The 15,977-nt window shown below is 29.8% G+C and overlaps 1 protein-coding gene across 1 annotated transcript; it reads left to right on the forward strand.

Moving 5' to 3' along the window:
- Positions 1 to 1,232: 1,232 nt before the first annotated feature.
- LOC133783550 (glycine-rich protein 5-like) lies at positions 1,233 to 1,912 on the forward strand. Its single transcript, XM_062223211.1, has one exon. It carries the CDS (start codon positions 1,305 to 1,307, stop codon positions 1,653 to 1,655), a length of 351 nt encoding a protein of 116 aa, XP_062079195.1. The 5' UTR covers positions 1,233 to 1,304; the 3' UTR covers positions 1,656 to 1,912.
- The last annotated feature ends 14,065 nt before the right edge of the window (positions 1,913 to 15,977 follow it).

Here is a 15,977-nt window from a genome sequence, read left to right on the forward strand (position 1 = left end):
ACATCAAACATTTATATGTTAGTTTTGTACAAAATTTATGTTTCTCATAAATATATGTTGAAGGACAATATTATTTAAACACATATATTTAAACATAATTAATGTATATATAATTATATATTATGTGGAATTAAAGTACTTTTGGGAAATTTGAGGCAGCAAATTAATTTGGCCGAAAAGCTTTTGGTCCCAAGCGTAAAATTCGCCCCACACTCATCATTTTTTTTAATGGACCACTCGGACAGTAATTAATTAATTTAATTATTCTAAATAACAATTGAATCATGTATATATAAAGAGTGCTGCTTTTAAGGTTTATGATATAAAAATATAAAAAATATTCGGTCTCGTATATTCAAATTAAAAATTAAAAATTGAAGATGTAATATCAGATGCATGTAGATTTATTGGGTCGGACCTGAGTAGTAGGAGGTCGTATATAAAATTTGTGTATTTGTACATGTAAAAATAGTGATATTTAAAAAAAAAAAATTGGGTCTTATTATGTGGGGCCCTAAGCACAAGTCTAGCCTACCTGTGCCGAGGGTCGGGCCTCTCGATATTCTATAGCAATATATATCTATGTATAAATGCTACAAGGTCGTGTCAATTATTTTGAGTGTTACGATATGGTATATGTTAACCTCACATGATGTGGCAAACTATAATTAATAGTCGATGCAATTTATTATTATTAAGATACACATATTTAAATTTAAAATAAAATATACAAAACCTAATACTAAATAACGTTCATCATATAGATGTAGTATTGCGCCCCAAATCAATCCAATAGTAATATTCAATCACCTTTGAAACATATAGCATTTTTCAAAGGAGGATTCAAATCTCAAATTTTAATTGTCTTACCTCATTTAAAACAATGATAAATAATAAGTGCATCTAAAATATACACATAAATGTCATATTCAGTGACACGTCAGTTTAGTCTAGTCAATCATATTTATCAAAAAAGAGACCTACTATTTTGAAAATGAGTATAATGTCAGTTCAGTGTGTACGTAATATTTGAGTGCATGGGAGGACGCAATAATTTATTTTTCAATAATAACCGATTATTGTTTTAACTTTTGAGTGTGGTAAATATTTTTAAGTTATTAGAAAGAGGGAACAAAGAATTAAAATCGCTCGGATCTCTTATTAAACCCTACATTTACTACTCACAACTGTCCCTTACCTCTCACTTTGGCTATAAAAACCGATCAAAGCCATCACTCCTTCTCAGCTCATACAAACTACCAAATACAAAGCAAGAAAGAGTTGTTTTTAGAGAGCAAAAAAACATGGCTTCCAAGTGGTGCATTGTGTTGGTTATTGCCCTAGCTGTGGCTCACCATGCCACAGCTAGAACTGTCCCAGCGCCGAAAGACGCTGGACTTAAAGACCAAAAGAACTTCCTCACCTATGGTGGCGTCGGAGGATACTCCGGCGTTGGAAACAACGGTCTTCCATTCGGTGGAGTCGGTGGCGCCGTTGGCGGAGGCGGTGGTGGCATAAATGGCGGCATTGGTGGAGGCATTGGAATTGGTGGGGGTGGCGGACTTGGTGGCTTCGGTGGACTAGGTGGCGGTGGCGGTCTTGGTGGTGGAGCTGGCACCGGTGTTCTTCCTGGTGGAGTTGTTCCTTTCCCATGAAGAAGTTTAAAAAAAATATGAAGTGATGAGTAGTGTTTCTTTGTTGTTGGCTTAGTTAAGTAGATCCTCTCTAGTAATATATATTTTGTAAGTGTTAGTTTTGAAGTGATGTGAGAATTTCTCTTTCTCTTTTTGGGTAAAGATTATGTAAGTGTTGTTTTATATATTTTTCTAGTATCATATATGTGTTTATTTATGTTTTTCCTATAAAAAAAATATTGGAGAAAATAAAACAACATATATATCTCTCTTCGTTATTTCTTCGTAGTTCTCAAGCATTTTTATTCTATATGTATGACTTGATATATATATATATGTATATGTATGTTAAGAACTTTGTGTGTTGACCATTCTTAGCTACCAATTCACCAGAACTGTCTAATTTTTTTAAGTCGTAAAACTAAGATTTCTAAGCCTTAAAAGGGTGACTTAAGATTGCTATAATAAGGTTTGTTTTTACCTTAATTAGAAGAGTTGAAAAGGAGTAATTAATCGGTAATTAATAAGGTCATATATATATACTTATGAGGAAATGTAAATGAAGAAAAAAAAAGGTGCTAAAATGGGCTGCATGCAATTTTAAGTGACTGAGAAATTTATTCATGGCAGTTTGCATGGATATTAGAAATTAATTAGATGTTGACCCCCTAGTTATGATATTTTCAAACTTTGGTGCCAAATATATATTTTAGGAAATTTATTCGGTAGGTGCTTCAAAAATAACACTATCAATGGAGCTACCTTATCAGTTGGGTTTCAAAAAGAGCCCTATCAGTGGAGCTGTCTTATCGGTTGGGTTTCAAAAAAAGCTCTATCAGTGGAGCTACTCTATCGGTTGGATTTTTTTTGTGTTCTCAACTTATAAATAATTTTTGACACTATTTTTTTCCTACTAATTCTTACTTTTTGTTCATTAAATTTGTTTTTTATTATAAAAATAAATAAATAAAAAGATTCCATCATTGGATTCAAACTACGTGTGGGTTATTTTCCAACATTAAAAGCTAGCATAGACCTCTCTCCACAATTAAGATCACCCAACCAACCAGGCAACCACACCAACTTTTTTTATTTGAAATGGCACACACACAACCTTGTTTTTAATTAACTAATAATCTCACGTTTGTATTTCTTTTAAAGAATCAAATATATATATTATTAATAGCCAACACTAAATTTTAGAACTATTAATTATTGCAAATTAGCATGACATGAAAACAAGCCTATATATAATATTTACAGTTACATTTATATTATACAGACTTCTCATTATTATATATAGTTACAGCCAAAAACTAAATCGATACACAGTACGTATTTTATGCTATATATAATATATAAGTGTACTTCATCTCTATATATTTGTACATCGTGATTTGACAACTTGGTGAGTGTTATATAAATACTGTTGATATTAATTAACGATAATTAATTAAATTTAAATAAGTAAAATCCGATGATTTACACTAATTACACATATTACAGTGTTGGTGCCCTTGGCAATTTTCTTATATAAATGAAAAAAATTATTTAAGAGTACTGTTTTTTTTTGTTCTGAGATAAAATTAAGAAGAATATATAGTAGGGATTGATTGGTAGATATAGCTAGCTAGGGTTTAGATACGTCTGGTGAATTAATGCATTAATGGATCGAGCCAGTGTTAGCTTATAGATAGTAGCAAGAGAGTTGTCTACTTTAAATTTGTCAGAACTTTATATACACAGAGTGGTTGATGACTCAATTTAATGCATTGTATATCAGTTGGTGAGTAACTCTCTATCCTCATGAACTGGGTAAAAGGGCAACAACCATATTCTTGTGACTTGGCTAGTATTATATATATATATATATACATACGTATAATTGACAATTCTCTTATAGGTTTTCATTTTAATTTTAATCTTAATGGTGTGGCTTTTAATGTTTTTGACTTATAAATAGTTTTCGGCATAATTTTTTTTATGATCGTGTATATTATAGTTATCTAAAGTATTCTACAAATTTAAAAAAATTCTGAATAATTTACAGTACCAAAAACTAAGTTTAAAATTGTTGTTGCACGCGTAACTAATTTTTTTATGCGTGTGACAATCAATATATTTGAACCTAGTTTTCAGTACTATAAACTATTCGGAATTTTTTGAAAATTTGCAGGGATCTCTAAACAACTACAATATACACAGTCATAAAAAAAATCGTGCCGAAAACTATTCACATGTCAAAAACAATAAAAATCCTACCAGTTTAAAATGAAACTCTATATAAAAATTGTCAAATATATATATATATGCTCTCCAACAAATTTATAAATATTCAAATATATCTATATAGCCAAGTCATAAGGTTTCGTTAGACTATTTAATAAGGACACAAGATGAAAAATGTTTGTGTAGGTCCTTGGAAATTTTTTCCACGAAACATTTATAGGGTCATTTACTTTGTCGTCATATATAAGACAAGTACTGCCCATCACATATAATATGAATTTTTATACATATATAAATGTATAAAGGGAGAGCCATACGTGGATTATTTTATGCATACATATCCACGAAATTGAAAGCTAGTATAGAGGAGGAGTCGTATATATAAGTTTTAGGGTATTTATATTTTGGGTTATTTGCGTTATAAATACTACATATTTTTAATTTTATACACTTATATACCACATTTTATCTGACATATTAAATATCAAACGTTATAATTTTGATAATTTCGTTACTACTACTCTGTTAAATTAAAAACTAAAATTAAAAAAATAGTTATTTGCGGTATAAATACCACATATTTTCAGTTTTATACATGTATATACCACTTTTTTTTTTATGGATTAAATTGATGCGAGAGATGGAAATTTTTTTGGGTAAGGGTGAGGAAGATCGGGAGAGGGAAGAGAAGAGAGAGGAGAGAGAAAGAGAAAAAGGAAATTAAATAAATATTTTTTTTTCATTTTTTATTTTAAAATCTATTTTTAATTATTTAATAAATTCATTAATTCAAAAATCTAAGGACATTTTGGTCATATTTGAAAGTAGTTTGACCAAACTCGGGCTCAGGATATTAAATTGATCTGTTTTGCAAAATACAGGGTCCATTTAGTCATTTAACAAAACATAAGGGTCGAACGAGCGTTCAGGCAAAATACAGGGGCCAAATTGGTATTTTTCCTTCATATATTTATTAAACTTAAAAAAATTACAATGTAATATTTTTTTTTGAAAGGATTACAATGTAATATTATATTTTTAGAAAAATGCAATATAAGGTAATTAATAAATAATAATTAGCATACTTTTAAAAAAAACATATCAAGAAAATAGCATGGTAGGTCGGTTTATAAAACTGACCTACTAAGTAGCATGGTAGGTCGGTTCTACAACCGACCTATCATGTCATTTAGAAAATTAATGTTGAAATAGAAATCTTATTAATTTTTCTTAAGTTTTTTTTATTATTCGAATTGTAAATATTATAGACATTTTATTAAATTCTTTTTATTTTTATTAAATATAAACATAAAATATATACTTTTTAAACTTATTTTTATTCATATATTTATTAAACTTAAAAAAATACAATGTATTATTTTTTTTGAAAGGATTACAATGCAATATTATATATTTTTTTAAAACAATACAAGGTAATTAATAAATAATAATTAGTATACTTTAAGAAAAACATATCAAGAAAATAGCATGGTAGGTCGGTTGTGACCTACCATGTCATTTAGAAAATTAATATTGAAATATAAATCTAATTACTTTTTCTTAAAAAAAATTACGAATTGTAAATAATATTATATACATTTTATTAAATTCTTTTCATTTTTATTAAATATAAACATAAAATATATTTTTTGAACTTATTTTTATTCATATATTTATTCAACTTAAAAAAATTATAATGTATTTTTAAAAAATATATATTGATAAGGTAATAATTAATAATTAATATACTTTAAAAAATATTATAAAGTAAATGGCATGGTAGGTCGGTTCTATGTATACCAATCTACCATGCTTATCTTTGACTCACATGGAAGGTCGTCAGTCTTGTGTACACCGACCTAGCATGTCTTCAAAAAGCATGGTAGATCAGTTTGCGAGAAAACGACCTACCATGTATGCATGGTAGGTCAGTTCTCTGAGTGCCGACTTATGAACATATATTAAGTCGGTTTCTGCAGAACTAACCTACCATGACTGATGTCTGATGTCCAAATTGTAGTAGTGATTCCTTATTTTTCATCACTTTTCATTTCACATTATAAATCTCATTAATTATTACAAACTTTTAAAAGATTTTTCTCTTTGCAAATATATCAATTAATTTTTTATTTAAGATTTTTTTAAAAAAATAAAACTAAAAAGATTGTTTTTAGAAAACATGAACCACACACCTCTTGTATTTTGAAAACTACAAAAGCTACTATTTTCTGTTCTCATTTTTTAGATTACAACTTTGAAAACAAAAAACAGAATACAGACCTACCATGAACCAAACACCTCTTGTTATTTGTATTGTTTTTTTAGTTTTGTGTTCTCTAAAATCTATTGTATTTCTACGTAATTGTTGTTGACACTACTACAAAAAAGGTCATTTGCGTCACTTTCTAACTGCCACAATTAAGTTTTTGCGTCAGTTTTATATGTGACGCGAAATCCCATGACACAAATCAGGCTGGCATTTGCGTCAGTGAGGCACTGTCACAAATGTCACGTTTGTCACAGTGCCCCACTGACGCAAATGCTATATTAAAAAAAACGCTATGAACCCCGACCAATGTACCCCAGCCCCCAGCCATCCCATGCGACCCCAGCCCCCTTGTACCCAGTCCCCAGCCAGCCACCTCTCAACCCCTGCGACCCCAGCCACCCCCCATGACACCCACGACCCCAGCCACATACATGACCCCTGCGAACCCAATCAGAGAAAAATCAAGAGGAGGGTTTTTGGATTTTGTTTTTTCAAACAATATAATATTCAAAATCAGAAATCTATGTTGATCCCAAAAGAGGGTGTTTTAATAATTAAACTCGCAAGTGCACGAATCGTTTCGGAATATAATGTTCATGTAAGTACGAGGTCAAACTCATGGGAGTTGACTAACATCAAAAGAAACTATTTCAAACAAAGCAAGAATATTCTAACCTAGTTCCAAATATTTGATGAGATTTTGTTTTAGAAAAATAAAAGACGAGTAATAAAAATATTAATGATAAAAATGGTTTTCAAATGAGATATGTAAAATAAGATTATTAAGATATTAGAATCCACAAAATGCAAGTTCAATAGTATTTATAAGTATATTGATTCCCAAGTTTAGATATAGTTGAAATAAATCACACTATATTTTTTTTCAAAATACATTTTCTATTCAAGCACAAATTCCTTTAAAAAAATGTAGGATTTTTCTTCACTTATAAAAGATATAATTTCTAAGCATTAGTTGTGTTACAACCTAATGAAACTACAAAAAATCAAAGAGATTATATTTAGGCAAAATATGATACTTATGCTCTAAGAATTAGATGTGAACAATTTAATGAAAAACATTTAATCAAAGAATACCATATTTTTGCATAATGAAGAACTAAGTGTAATATGCTTTAACACTCAATAATAGATGAAAAATGCATATCTTTGATAAAAAAAAATCCATAAACAATGTTACACAAATGGGAAATCAACATACAATAAAAAAATACTATCTAGTTACATTTTGCTCCATCATCATCTTAATAATCTTTGAAAAAGATTAGAAGCTCATAACTAGATAAAAATTACAAAATAACATACTTGACATGCTCTTCAAAAGATGAAAATGGTAGAGAAAATAGTGAAAAGAATAGAGAAAAATATGAAGTGTGGAAGAGGTTGAAAAAAGATGAAGAAGAAGAGCCCCCCAAATGGTCTTACAAGACTCTATTTATAGGCAAAATATGGAGATTAAATTAATCAAATTAAAATGAATAAATTGATTAATTTAATTGTGTTGGGAAGTGGTAGGATAAATAGAGTAAATGTAAGAGTATTGGAAAGATGAAATGTTTGGTTGGGTAAAATATTAGTGAAAAGCTAGGGTAAAAAAATAAATTAGGAATGTTTATTTAGGTAAAAAAAATAGGGAAAAGTGAATTGATATTTGAGTGAAAAATATTGGGAATGAAAATGTGATTTTTTGGTCTTTTTGGTGGTTGTTTGGTAGCTTGGTTGTGTTGGTGGAGATAAATGGCTTGCTGGTGGAATGCATCAGGCGGGCCTGGGAGCAGGATGATGGGCCGAACAGTAGCTTGGGTTGGTGGGCTGCTTTGTTGATGTGCATATGTGATGATATATGCTGAAGTGCTGCTGGCCAAGAGAAGAGCTGGCGTGAAGGAGCTTGTGGACTACAGCTGGGAAGTCTTCAGCTGGTTGATGAAGTGGTGGCAGGGACAGGTGGCGCGCCAGGCGTGTGACAGGTAGCTGTTGAGATATGCTGAAGACTCTTGGAGGCTGAAGGAAGCACTTGGCAGGAGGACCACAAGTTTCGGTGGTGGGCTTGCTGGGACAAGGCAGATGCGGTTGGGCCTTGGGCTTGGAGTGGCATGGGCTGTATTAGGTGGTTTTGCAATTGGATAAATGCCACATTTTTCTATCTTTTTCAGCTTTATATCTTTTCTTTTCTTTTCTTTTCTTTTCAAAGCCCAAAAGTGTCATAAATTTCCCTACAAAATAAATATAAGATAAATCATAATAAAATATTTTCAACTATAAAATAAATCAATTTAATTCTTTGAAAATATTAATTATAACTTAATTTATATTTAACATTTAAGCTCAATAATACCACATTTTTTTACCTCAAATTAAACAACAATAATTCAAATAATTAACTCCAACATTTTACAACAAAATAACTATAAAAACACACAAAAATCTATAAAATTAAAATAAACCTAATAAATTCAAAATTACTTAAAAACTTAATAAATCAATTAAAAACTCAAGAATTAAGCAACAATTAGCACATAAAAAGTGGTAAAATAACTCTATTTTGTAGAGTTATCAATCTACACAAAATTTTAAAAAAAAAAACTATGTATAAGGTTCATTAGCATATTATATTCATCAATTTAACCTTAAAATGAAAAAAAAAAAAAAAAACTCACCACAATAGGTTTAGGAAGACGGAGGCACCACTAGTTCTTGGGGGAAAACCTAAGTTTTGAATTTTGGAGAATGAAGGGCTTGGAGTCGATGGCTGGGATTAAATACTGGACGCACCATTTGCGTCAATACCCCACTGACGCAAACACGCCGTTAGCGTCTGTTGCTCACTGACGCAATCGGTGCGTTAACGGTGTCAGTTGGCTACTAATGCAAACTTCGCCAATTAACAACGTCAGTGATGTGTTATCACTGATGCAAATGCCTCTGCATTTGTGGCAGTGCTCAACTGCCACAAAATGCTGATTCTCGGTCAACGACGTCAGATTGACGCGTTTGACTGCACAAAAAGAGTATTTTGGTATAGTGTGACCAAATCTTAAGCCAACAATACCCTATAATCTCTTCTTTGTGGCAAAGACAAGAATTGTTATCATTTCAACAATTTGATCTTTATTTGTTACTCTTTCTTTCTCTCAATCTTTGATGTTTTTTCTTGTAGGATCACGGATCTCTTCTATGTGAATTTTTTTTCTTTCTTTCTTTCTATAAATGGCATACATGATTAATTTTTGTTATTAAAATTTGAAATCTAGTTTCAACTTTTCAGTATTTAAAAACTATTAAAGTAATATAATAATTAAGGAGATAATTGAAAGAGCACTCAAACCTAGATGGGGATTATTTATTCAAATATAAATAAATAAAACATAAAAAAAATCCTATGATTCTATATGAAAAATTCCTATAAATTTATAAAATATAAAAAAAAATCCAAAATAATCAATAGAAAGAATAAAAATTTAACTTTTATTAATTAATGTATGTATGACTCTATCTGGGTTATGTGCTTTTAAAAAGTCTCATTAGGAATCAAATCCAAATACATATATACATTACTATAAAAGCATAATTGAAAGTAGAAACCAAATCCAAATATAATTGTACATACTCAAAAAAACATAATTAAAAATAGAAACCAAATCCAAAGCACATGTATTAAAGAAAAGGTCAACTTTTTTTTTTTTTTTTAAATAATATTATTCACTTGCAAAAAAAGAAAATATGTGTATATATAAGAACATATACAACATAGGATCAAGTCGATCAATACTACTTATCTATTATTCAGTAAATAAATCAAAATGGTTTCTTCTAAAGTTATCACTGTCATGTGTTTTCTATGTATCGCATTGCTTTTGGCCTCAGGTTAGCTTCCTATCTATAACATCTGAGTATATGTATAAATATATATATAAAGTATTTTTTTATTACTATGCTTTGATACAAATTTTTTACTTATTAAATAAATTATATGATATTTATTAATATTAAAATTATTATTTTTATTAGTAATATTTTAATTTTTATTTTGGGTGGGGATTTTAACTTGTGATCTTCTCTTTCCCAGAAGAAATGTAATATCACTAGAGTATGTCTATGATGACTTTTTATTAGAATAGGTTAAATACTTATTTAGCATTAAATATAAATTTGATGGTTTATGTTTTCAATAATGTTAATATGATACCATATTATTTGAAATAATACATACTTGGTACCCGGATACTAAACTTGGTCAATAAAATTTTATTAATATATCCAAACAACATTCAATTATACGAATTGTAAATTCAAATTTAATTACTTAATTACATATAATTAAGATTAGTTTTGTCATATTAATAAAATTTTACTTATCAAATTTGAATACAGTGTACTAAATATGTATAATTTCAAATTATAATGTATCAAATTAGCATTATTAAAATTGTAGGATGTTAAATCTGTATTTCAATCCAACATAAATTATTATATACCATTAAAATAATTGTCTTTTATTTATATATATTTTATTTAGTGCATATGATGATGGAAAATATATATATATATATAAATAAATGAATGGATTATTGAATTGTAGGGCCGGGAGGTGCAATCAACCTGCCAGTAATTTGCTTGGGAAATTGCTTCGACAACTGCAATTCTGTTTGCGCTTCGAAGGGCTATAAAGGAGGAGCATGTATGGGACAAAGGGCTTCTGACATGAGTTGTTGCTGTAATAATAATTAATCAAATTTTAAATTATATATATATTTATATATCAAATCAAATAAATAAATGAGACTAAAATATTTGTGCTCTTGCTTTTACCATTAAAATAAAGCAATATAGTGTTATTATTATTGTTAAGAATTTGCAATCCGACTAATCTGAACAACTTATTTAAACTAATTCGAAAAAATTGACAAAAATTGTAATCTAAAAAATTCGACCTTCATTTTAAATTGCTAAATTATTATATTGAGCAGGTTGAAATTTTTGATAACCCGCCTAATGTAACATGACTCGCCCAATTAAGAATTTGTCTATTTTTTTTTTAATTTTACAATTATTTAATTATTAATTATACATATATAAAACTAAATTCAAATTAATTTCTTTTACAAAAAAGAAACTCTATATTTTAAAATAACAATTATTTTAGTTACAAATACAAACTAAAAATATAGAAAATAAAAAAAAATAGTGAAAATTAATTTTTTTTTTTAAGTTTCGGCAGTTTTGGCGGAGCCCAAACTGATGGTCAGTTTGAACTTCAATTTTTTTTAATTGGGTGAGTTACAGGTTAAAAAATATCAACCCAATTACAAGTTTGATTCATCAAAAATCTACCCAACCCACCAATAAATACCCCTAATTACTAATACAATATTTTGTTATTTTATTTTGTTGCATTTTAAGATCCAAGTGTCAAAGAGATATTTTCCTTCAACTTACTGGTTTCTTCTAAGAAACAAAATGCTAGATTGGAAGAAAGCAAAAAAATTCAAAAAAAAAAAACAAGTTTATAACATATTATAACTCTAAATCACAAGTTTTTATATCACTTAAGCCTGAGTTTTCCCGAATTAATCATTTTAATTCTCAAACTGTGTAAGTCTTTTTTAGACTTTTTTCAATTTAAAATTCTTGTTAAATCTCGTATATGCTCCATCGCCAATTTCTTCTCTTGTAAGGGAAGTATTTGCTCAAAACGTAATAAAAAAATAGTAAATACTTATTTGGTATATTATGTTTTATCAAAATATAAATTTGTCAGACATATGAGACAGACAAATCAACCTATAGAAAGAAAAGAGATGACTAATTCCACGTAAAAGGTGTTAAACGCCTCATTGCCTTGGAAAGCAACTAATTAAAAATTAAGCATTATTAGGTAATTAAATAAAAAACAAACAACTAATTGACATATGAGAATTTTGTCATTTTTATAAAATATTGACGTTTTCCATAATATTGTCGTTTTTATAGAAATTTATCGTTTCTCATGAGGAATTATTGTTTTTGATAAAGCTGTCGTTTATAAAAATATGTCGTTTCTATAAAATAATGTCGTTTGAAAGAACTTTATCTGTTTTCAAGAATATAACCTTAAAAAAATATGTCATCTTTACCAATTACTCCACATTAAATGTAAATATTTAATCATATATACCAAGGAAGAATTTCTCAAGGATCGGTGCAATATAATAGTTTTTATTATTAAGGGCTAATAAAATTTTAGATGTTGGCTTGTTATATATTTTGCTGTTAATGTTTCTATATCATTTTTAATATTGATATAAATTTAATAATAAAAATAAAATTACATAGTTTTAGCGGGGTCTTATTTCATGTATTAAAATCATTTGCTTTTTGTCACTAATACTTAGTCAACTATTTTTACTAATAGTTCTCACTAGATTAGTATGTCACCAAAAATTTGGTAACTATAAGTTATCAAGTATTTCAAAGAGTTACAAAAATAATAACAGAAAGTCACCAGTTTGTTCACTCATGTACTGAATGTATTTTGAAAATACCAACTTTTCTTAATATTTTTGCAAAAATATCATTACGCGTTGCCTGACTGACAAAAGGGCCCAAGGGGCGTAGTAAGTAAAATGGGCTTTAAGGCCCATTAAAATTTGACATAAGCCCAGTCCATGTTTTCCTGATATTAACTTGAGAATTGTTAACATGATCCCAAAGACAACTCTAAGATACCATTCTTAAAATTTTGAAAATTTTACATAAAATTACTTAATTTCACTAAAATATTACATTTTTACAAGAATTTTTTTTTTCAACTTTACGACTTTAATGAAATTTTTATACTTTTACAGTTTTATCTTCTTTTTTTTTATTATTGTTTTTAGATTTTCTTTTAATGAGAAATTTACATAAATATGAGTTTTTATGTTTATGGACAAAACAGAAATGCTACAAAATATGGTGATTTTTTTTTTAAAAAAAAAAAAAATTATAACATGGGAATCCCATAAAATATAAAAGTTAAATTACCATATTTTTACACAAAATTCTCTCACACTTTCTCATCATCTCCTTTCTCTCTTCATTTTCTCCTTTCTCCATCTCTCTTTCCCCACTTGGTTCTTTCTTCTCAACCTTCTGTCGGAGATACCACCTCCGCCCTCCGCCGGCGACGCACCCCCCTACCCCCCGACGATGATGCAACTCCACTTCCCTTTGATTCTTCTTCATATTCTTCTTCTTCTGTTGGTGATGTTGTTTGTGGTTTTAATGTTATAACTTTGGTTGTTCTTGTTGCTCTTCTTATTTCTCACATTTGATTTTGCACTTTAGATATTAATTTTTTTATTCCAGCCCTAACTGTAACCGGCTACCTTCATGATTTGTTTAGATTTTTTTGTTCAAATTTAATTTTTTTTTTCAGGCATGTTTAAGTAATCAGGTACTATGACGATTGATTATTTTTTTTGTATTTTTTTTTCAAACTTAGTTGTAAGTAGTTGCAATAACGATCAATTTAGATTTTTTTTTGTATGGATCTGATTTTTTTTCCAAGTCTAGATAAGAAACAAATTACCATCGCAACTGTTTTTTTTTTCAGATCTGATTTTTGTTTTCAAACCTAGTTGTAACTAGTTACGATTATGATCATTTTAGAATTTTTGTTTTGATCATATTTGTTTTTAGGTTTGGCTAAGTAATCAGTTATCATCACAACTAGTTTTTTTCATATATATATATTTTTTCAAACCTAATTGTAACTAGTTACATTCACGATCAATTTAATTTATTTTTTTCATATTAGTTTTTTTTTTCTCCAAATCTCACTAAGTAACCAGTTACAATTCAGCTAGTATTTTGATAATAGTACATTACTAAAAAATCAAAATTATTTTTATAGTTGTAACCAGTTACTACAACACCACTTACAAAATAAAACTGATTTTTATAGTTATAACCAGCTATCACACATCTCTAAAAAAATTGACAGTTGTCATCCCCAAAATTTCAGTTTGATGACGTGGCAATTAGAAGTGACAGATGGCAGTGCATGATCGTCAAGCGAACCATCAAGTGGCACATTAATGGTCAATAAATGTGTTGACCAAGGGAAGTGCAAATGTTAGAAAATGACCTACGGAGTTGTGATATCACTGGTCGAAAGATGGTTTTACCTAGTCAGGAAATAAATCACCCGACCGGATAGGAATTTAACTGGTCAGGAGGGAGTCTTACCCGACCAGACACATTAGAGGGGGTGTTTGTCTGAACAAGAAAAGGTTTAACTGGTCAGGAAACAATTTATCCGACCGGATAAGAATTTTGTCTGGTCAGGAGGGAGTCTTACCCGACCAGACACATCAAGAATGGCAGTTTATCCAAACCAGTTACCTTAGAAAGGGGTTTCACCCGACCAGTTACATTAGAAAGGGGTTTCATCTGACCCGTTACCTTAGAAAGGGGTTTCACCCGACCATTCACATCAGAAAAGGGTTTCACCCGACCAGTTATCTCAGAAAAGGGTTTCACCTGACCAGTCACATCAGAAAGAGGTTTCACTTGACCAGTTACCCCAGAAAGGGGTATGGGGTTTCACTCGACCAGTTGCCTCATAAAGGGGTTTCACTCGATCAGTCACATCAGAAAGGGGTTTCACCCAACCAACTATGTCAGATTAAGGAGTGTAGGCGACCGGATGTGTTAGAATCTCAGCAGTTAACTGCCTAGTGACTTCTTTACAGAATTTCATTAACAACTTCAACACGTATCGCTAGTAACTACCACGCGAATCCCTCAAATATCCCGAAGTAATAGCTCTATTGTTATTTACTTTATTAATTAAAGTTGGTTGAAACAACCAAGGACATTTTTCATGTACGATCCATGAGCCTATAAATAAAGAGCTCATGGCATTATTTTGAGGATCTGATTTTTTTGAGACTTTTAGACTCTCTAATTTTGAGACTGTGATTTGGGGCATTTTTTTTAGAGAGCTTAGAGAGAGAAACTTTGTATTTTTCTACTTACACTTAAGAAATTTAGTTGGCTCAAGTTCATCTGATCTTAAGTGTAGGCTACATATATCACAACTCCAAGTGGATTAGGCTATTACCAACAAATTGTGGCTGAACCACTATAAAATTATTTGTGTCATTATTTTCTATTCAAGGCTCACTGTCGTTTTGACGTCTACTCATCGTTGGCCAAAATCGTGGTCAACAACAGTGGCAAATGATCACTGCTACAAAAAAGAAAAATCAAATTTTTTTTTATAGTGGTTACAGGTTACAACGGAGAAAATGTTGATTGAAGAAGATAAAAAATAAAAGAAAATAAGAAAACAAAACATTTTTCAATGTCTGAACAAAAAAATAAATTAAAAATAATACCTACTGTTGATGCGGTTTTCGCCAACAGGTAATTAAGAAAATAAGATGAAGGGATTAGTGTTGAATAATGAACTGAAACAGATGAATGATCTTAAAATGGACTGATGACACGAATACGTTTTTAGGTGGTTCAAAGGTTAAAATCATTCTACTCCACCAACCAATATTATTGCTATATTTTTTGTATTCCTTACAAGATATTTCGTTACACAATAGAATCCAACCCTTTGCAACTCCCAGGGTCTCCATATTTATAGGAGAGGGCACCTGAGAGTTGGTAAGGGGGGTCATCCCGTGACCTTCTTACCCATCATGTCACTTCTGTGACATTCATGATTAATTCCTAAAACCTGACAAATGAAGTGTGGTCAAATCAATAGGTAAGGGGGATAATGGGTCGCACGACCCAACCCAGTCGTGGGTGCCTGAACACGCACGTTCATGCTGCGTGTCTGAGAATTCAGG

This window comes from Humulus lupulus, chromosome 1 (genome assembly GCF_963169125.1).
Source record: "Humulus lupulus chromosome 1, drHumLupu1.1, whole genome shotgun sequence".
NCBI lineage: Eukaryota > Viridiplantae > Streptophyta > Magnoliopsida > Rosales > Cannabaceae > Humulus > Humulus lupulus.